A 6,677-nucleotide genomic window follows, 5' to 3' on the forward strand; every position below is an offset into this window, starting at 1 on the left:
TAATAATAATAATAATAATAATAATAATAATAATAATAATAATAATAATAATATGAAACCATATGGAAACATGAATTCCTGCACCTTTATTATCATCTGCCAGCAAAAGTCGAAGGCAGATTGTGAATGTTTTTTTCCTGTCCGAGTGTGTTTGTTTGTCTGTACTGTTAGCAAAATATTTCATGTACCACTGAACAAATTTGAATAAAACCTACAAAAAGTAATGTTTCTATTGATGTCTACAACCATTAACTTTTTGAGTTGATATGAATCTAGATAGCTGCCACACACAAAAAACAAACAAAAAAACATGTTATAATGTTGATCAAACAAATAATTGTTTTAAGTGTTAATCTTGTTAAATTCTTGTTAAAGTCCTCCCGTACACGTTTCCGCCATTTGGCAGCCAATTGATTTTTGGCACAACACCGGCCCACATTTCCAGGTTGTCAGCGGTGACACATAGTAGATGCGACGCATACGGTGAAGCGACATATTTATGGATTTTTGCACTTTATTAGACATATTTGGACTGATGCAGCTTACAGGGCTGTGCAATGTGTACAGTGGAAAATACGGTACATCTTTATTTCTGGACGCACAATTTAAATCTAAAAGTGCAGGGAATGTGCATTCTTTCAACTTTTCTTCCTCCAAGACGCTCTATAAAAAAAAACTGTGTGTGATATTAAACCAATTCTTTTTAGTTATAGAACGTATCGTATTTAAAGTTGATCATTTATTTAACATAAGACTCATTAGACTCATAAATCCCTAATCAGGATTATCAGACTCATGTTCGTGCTGCTGTTGTCCGGCGTATTGTTTTTGTACTATTAGTGTTTAGCGTATTCTTAGTTCAAATCTTATTACTGTTTTTCTTTACAATTGATACTTTTGTTGGATGTAATTGGGGCCCTGTGCACACAATTTTTCGTTCCACCACAACATGATCTAAATGACAAATAAAGAAACCTTGACCTTGACCATGACCTTGATGTAAGCCAACTTGATTATATCTTTGAACGGTAAAACGTGGTCCGTGGAGCTGCACACAGATCTATAAGCGGAGTGTTACCTGTCTCTGCGTGTTGATGATGTGAACTATAGAAATGTATCCGGGCTGACCCATGTGATGGATCGGCGAGCCCTCCCAGTGCCATATCGGAGCCTGCAGTAAGTATTTCTTTAGCTCTTCTCGCTTCCAGGGCTCATCACACGGCAGCTGGCAGACAACATACAGAGTTACCTGAGGGGGGAGCTTATTTACTCACAGCTGTAAGCAGATGTGCAACAGTTGAACATTACAAGGTAGGAGAGCACGCAGTGAGAGGGACCCGTGGGCTGAGTCATGGACTTGTATCTTCTGTCTTTAAGGTGTTGCATCCAGTTGTGCAGCTCCGCAGCACTGGAACACACAAACACCTTGGAGTCCACCACTGGACCTGGGTGGAAGAAAGAAACGATACAAGTCTGCCACAGTCTGATGGCTTCATCTCGACTGAGCTGAGGAATTTCCATCGACTCACTGCTAATCTCGAACATGTGCAGCGAATCGGACGTGACAGAATCCTGAGATGCGACTCGGAAAGAAAGTCCAGACATAGGAAGAAGGCCCTGCAGGATACGAGAAGACAAGAACATGAACCAGTGTTTATGGTTTGTTGAACCATATTTCAAGGTCAATTTAATGTGAAAAGGTTAAAAGAATACATTTATAAATGAGTCTGAAACATTCAAATGTGGAAAACTTTATATGTCTGATATGTTTCTGTGATTTCTCTGTTTGAGGTCTTTGGCACCTACTTTTAAAACATCCGGCTTTTATTTAGCTTTTTTCTGTCTGCTGCAGTTACTACATTCATTTCTTTCCATTTTATTCCCATCATTCTTCTGCTTCAGTGTGTGCTAAATGTTTTGTACAAATCATGACAAGTGAGCCTCCCTTATCTGTTGGGGATAAGAGTTAACTTTTAAGTGGTGATAAAAATTCACATATCCTCAAGTCATTTTGTAGTAAAACTAATACCTCATATGTGAAGTCTTGTTGGAAGTGATCCAGAGACAGGATCAGAAGATGAAAAGAGAACAACACCAGGAATCGTTCACTGGTTTCCTGTAAAGAGCAACATAAATCAGATTCCACCCACACCGATCTTAATCCACAGAACTCCTCGTGTTATCATCTCACCTGTGTGTAGTTGTTATAAAGAGACGCCAGAGAGGAGTGGATGATCTCTCCATACACATGAGCAGGTTGACCCTCCCAGCCTCTGATGGGCTGCTGGGAGTAAATCCTGTGGTGAAGCTCATCTCTGCTCCTGCCCCACAGCACCACCTGGTGGCCAGGATGGGTATGAGCACAGATCTGCTGCTGACAGATTTTTCTTTTGAACATAATTTAACAGTCTGAGACAAAGTTTCAGCAGATAGACGTAAAGACAAGACATAATGGCACAAAAACATTAAGACAGTAAGACATTTCTGAACAAAAATTAAAAAACCATAGGACAACCATAAAGACAGAAAGACATAAAAACATTAAGACCACAGGGCACACACAAAAATATATATATTTCAATCCTAGTACTGTAATCCAGAGTCCTAGAGTCCGTGGGAAGAGGTTTAACTAATGTAATCCTACATAAATATGTACTGTATATACATTTATCTATTTACAAATACAAACACATACTTATCCACCCAATATCCATTAAATAAATATATTTACATTTATATGCATGGTCACAGCAACACACTATCTAAAAATGGATTTTCTTTTCAGGAATAGTTCAGTGTGATTAATCCCATCAGGCTGTTCTACACATAAATACTTTTCAGCAACTTTAGATTGTTTACTAAACTACAAGATGTTTGGACATGCTTGTAATTCAACTATAAGTTCAGGAAGTGTAAAATTTAAAACAAAAAGTGAAAAACATAAAAGTGTTACGATGCAGATGTTTTAAACTTGAGGGTAAAATATTGATATTCATCACATCTGGCCTTGGCCTGCCTGAGCTATAGGAAGTGTAAAGTGGTTACTGGGGCTGAAAGGTTTTCACAGCCAGAGTGTCTCGTTCTGATGTTCTACGATCAACAGGAAAGCCAAGGCTTACGAGACCTGCTGTTCCAGATGTTGAGCTGCAGGTGTTTGTGGTGGTGACAGCTGCTTCTCCTCGCTGCTGCTCCTCACCGACAGCTGAAGATTCCTCACACTGAAAACACACGTACGCATCAGAACGCTGTCTCAGACAGTCGTGTCACTCATCAGTCGTGTCAATCATCAGTCGTGTCAATCATCAGTCGTGTCAATCATCAGTCGTGTCACTCATCAGTCGTGTCAATCATCAGTCGTGTCACTCATCAGTCGTGTCACTCATCAGTCGTGTCTATCATCAGTCGTGTCACTCATCAGTCGTGTCACAGAGCAGCAGCTGTTTTCTGCAGCTCCGTGGTTTGCTTCATGGCCTCTGTGACGCATCGATGTGGCTTTGGTCAACTCTGCTACCTTGTGTGCGCCATCAAAGCTTAAAAAAATAGTTCCTTAGCGTCAGAGCTGACAGAAATTAGAACATTTTGCAAAACAAGCGCATGCTTTAGCTCACCACAGCCCTCAGTGAGCTAACTGTGCGCATGTTTATGAAGCATTAACACTATTGTGACTCATTTATATTTTTCGGCGTGATTCTTGTCCCACAGTTTTCAAGCTATTTTTTTTTTTAAAAAGCATACTGTATATCAAAATATTCAGCTCTTTCAAGACAATCTTGCTATGACTTTTGGTATTGGCGCAACTTTAGCTTTTTGAAATATTTGGCCTTTTCTGCCATTATTTTTCTCACAGGAAATTAATTGAGGTCATTTTACATCCTTTTAATCTTTAGATGTGTTTACAACCTTTTACTGCTCCTTTCACTTTTTGTTCTGCTTCAGCTTCTTTCAGCTAACTTGTGCAAATTTAAACTTTTTTTAGCTACTTTTACCTCATGTCTGCAGTTTTTTCAGCTGTTTTGTGCTCCTTTCAAATTTGTTCTGCTAACTAAAACATGTTTGTGCTTCTTCGAACTGCTAATTTCAGCTTGTTATACTCCTTTCAGCTTATTTCTGCAATTTCAGCCTTTTCTGCTATTTTAGCTTTTTTAGATGATTCCATATATTTTTTAGTTCATTTCGGCTCTTTGCATTACCTTCTGGTAGTTTAAGCTTCATTCTGTCTTTTCAGCTACTTTTCAGCAAATTTTTGCTAATTTTATTTTATTTTTTTTAGCTTATTTACTAATTTTGGTGCTCATTTCTGCTAATTTATACCTATTTCACCAAATATGTGTTCTTTCTTCAGCTAATTAAGGCTTGTTCTTTCATTTCAGCTAAAACTCAGCATGTTCTTAGCTAATTTCAGCTGTTAATCAGCATTTTCTTCAGCAGTAATTTACACTGCATTTTCACAGGAAATGCAATTCCTCTAATTGGAAGATAAGTTGAGAATTAGAACGTGAAATAAATGATGTGTCTGCCTTCCTCCTGACAACAGACAAACATAATCAGATTATGAAGGTCAAGAGGGACCACCTGCTGACACATCACTGCAACGGTTTGCAGCCTTCTCCTCTAAACATTGATGAGATTAATGTGCATTTCATTAAACAACCCATAGAATAAGAAACACATCGTCTTATCATCCCATCATCTAATTCAACATTTGGAGCTTTTATTTTCTCCAGCCTCCTCGAAAAGAGTCAAACGAACGCCGTCTGCCACAGCTTTTGCAAAGACAACGACGACCACGACTCAGTCGGTCTTACAGATATTGAACTACAAGTTTGTGTGGTAGTAGCTGAGAGTCATACTTGTCATATGATAACCGACCATGATAATCTGTCTGTTGGCAACATTTCTCATGAACCAGTGGGCAGATTTTAATTAAACTCTTATAAACATTGGATTTACATCTTTAAGCTGTAGCTGTAAATCCAGTGATTATTTTGGATTATTTGGAGCCAAGATGGCCGCCACATCTAATCAACTTTAGATATTGAGCTAAAAGTTGGTTTGGTAGTAGCTGAGAGTCATTCCCAACACATACTCTGTCGACAGATCATGTGTGATCTTTGAGACTGGTGGCGGGTATGTACTCCTACAAGGAACAACAGTGTTTTTAATTTTTTTTTATTTTTTATTACTTTTAGTTGACTTCATAAGTTTTGATGTAGTTTATTTGCTTTGTTTTAAGTTTTCTGTTGGTTTCTGGTTGTTTTATTTGCTTTATATAAATGAAGTTGATCTGATGTTTCACGCCCACCTCTTTCAAAGTGTAAATTTGGGAATAAACGAGCGTACGCAGACGCCCCTGAACCAGTCCTGACAAACATCAGCTGCAGCGATGTCTAATCTGTCGACAGCAAGAATTTGAAAATGAAAAACAAAATCCTTACCCACTTTTTCGAGCAGTTTTGTGGTTAAATAAATTTAGAAAAATTATAAATAAATTTAAAACACCTGGGCAGGTCCAAAAGAGAAGTGTGACTTGATGAGTGGAAGAAGCTGAACTTTTGTTTCTTTATCACTAAATATGAGTTCCCTTTAGCACATTTTCATTTAGACAAATTTTCACATTCATTTACTCTAACACGAGTAAAACACAGAACTTTAAACATTCAGCTGATGCTGTCATGTTAAAGTTTTATTTTTCAAAAAGAAGAATTTATGACCTGATGCCTTTCCAAAAATCCTATTTGAATGTAAAAAAAATAAAAATCTGGAGTCCGTACTTGACCCAAACGGTTTTATTTTGGCAAGTTTATGTGGACTGGATTTATTCTCGACTCCTTCAGAGAAACTTTGGGAGAAGGTTACGTTCAGTTGTAGCTGTTACAAATTAAAGTTTATGCAGGAACCTCTCATATAATAGCACGCGGCCATCAGGGCACTAACGATCGGTCGTTAGACTGATGGTCCTCCTTTAGCATGTTAACAGCTAGTTCTGGCTGTCACAGCAAACTGGTTGACCCACTGTGCTAGGTGCTATTTATAAGACTGAGTCTGATGTAGCTCATCAGACTGACAAAAAGTTTCAACATTTTTTTTCTTTTTTAATCCGTCCAGAGGACCTGACTTAACTTTATTAGATTTTTCTACCTGGATTATTGAGCATGCGTCAGGACACAGTAGCCTCTCGGTTTCTTTCAAATCCAAATTAACTGGTCTGGGGCGGCATGGTGGCACAGTTGGCAGAGCTGCTGCCTCTCAGTGTGCAAGTTGCTGGTTCAAATCCTGACCGGGGTCTTTCTGGATGGAGTTTGCATGTTCTCTCCGTGCATGTGTGTTTTCTCCGTGTGCTCCAGTTTCCTCCCACAGACCAAAAACATGCATGTTAGATTGACTGGTAACTCTAAATTGTCTCTAGGTGTGAGTGAGAGAGTGAATGGTTGTTTGTCACGTTTGACTCTGTGTCCCTGTGATGGACTGGAAACCAGTCCAGGGTGTCCTCCACCTCTCGCACAGTGACTGCTGGATGGACCCCCTAAAACTCGAAAAGGAAGAAGCGGGTAAAGATAATGGATGGATGGATGGATGGCTGGATGGATGGATGGATGGATGGATGGATGGATGGCTGGATGGATGGATGGATGGCTGGATGGATGGATGGCTGGATGGATGGATGGATGGATGGATGG

The 6,677-nt window shown here is 39.0% G+C and overlaps 1 protein-coding gene and 1 long non-coding RNA gene across 2 annotated transcripts in view; both read right to left on the bottom strand.

Annotated features, from left to right (window-relative positions):
* LOC119417319 (rho guanine nucleotide exchange factor 7) overlaps nucleotides 1–1,132 on the bottom strand; it is a 3,612-nt gene extending 2,480 nt beyond the window's left edge. Inside the window, exon 1 of the mRNA XM_037684527.1 lies at nucleotides 1,079–1,132. Coding sequence (XP_037540455.1) covers nucleotides 1,079–1,132 — 54 coding nt within the window. The remainder of the gene's footprint in view (nucleotides 1–1,078) is intronic.
* Nucleotides 1,133–2,285: 1,153 nt separating this feature from the next.
* The window catches only part of LOC119417138, a 5,674-nt gene continuing 1,282 nt past the window's right edge, over nucleotides 2,286–6,677 (bottom strand). Inside the window, exons 2-3 of the long non-coding RNA XR_005187132.1 lie at nucleotides 3,125–3,218; nucleotides 2,286–2,338 (exon numbers count right to left, since the gene is read on the bottom strand). This is a non-coding gene — a long non-coding RNA (uncharacterized LOC119417138). The remainder of the gene's footprint in view (nucleotides 2,339–3,124; nucleotides 3,219–6,677) is intronic.

This window comes from Nematolebias whitei, chromosome 11 (assembly GCF_014905685.2).
Source record: "Nematolebias whitei isolate Nwh7 chromosome 11, NemWhi1, whole genome shotgun sequence".
Lineage (NCBI taxonomy): Eukaryota > Metazoa > Chordata > Actinopteri > Cyprinodontiformes > Rivulidae > Nematolebias > Nematolebias whitei.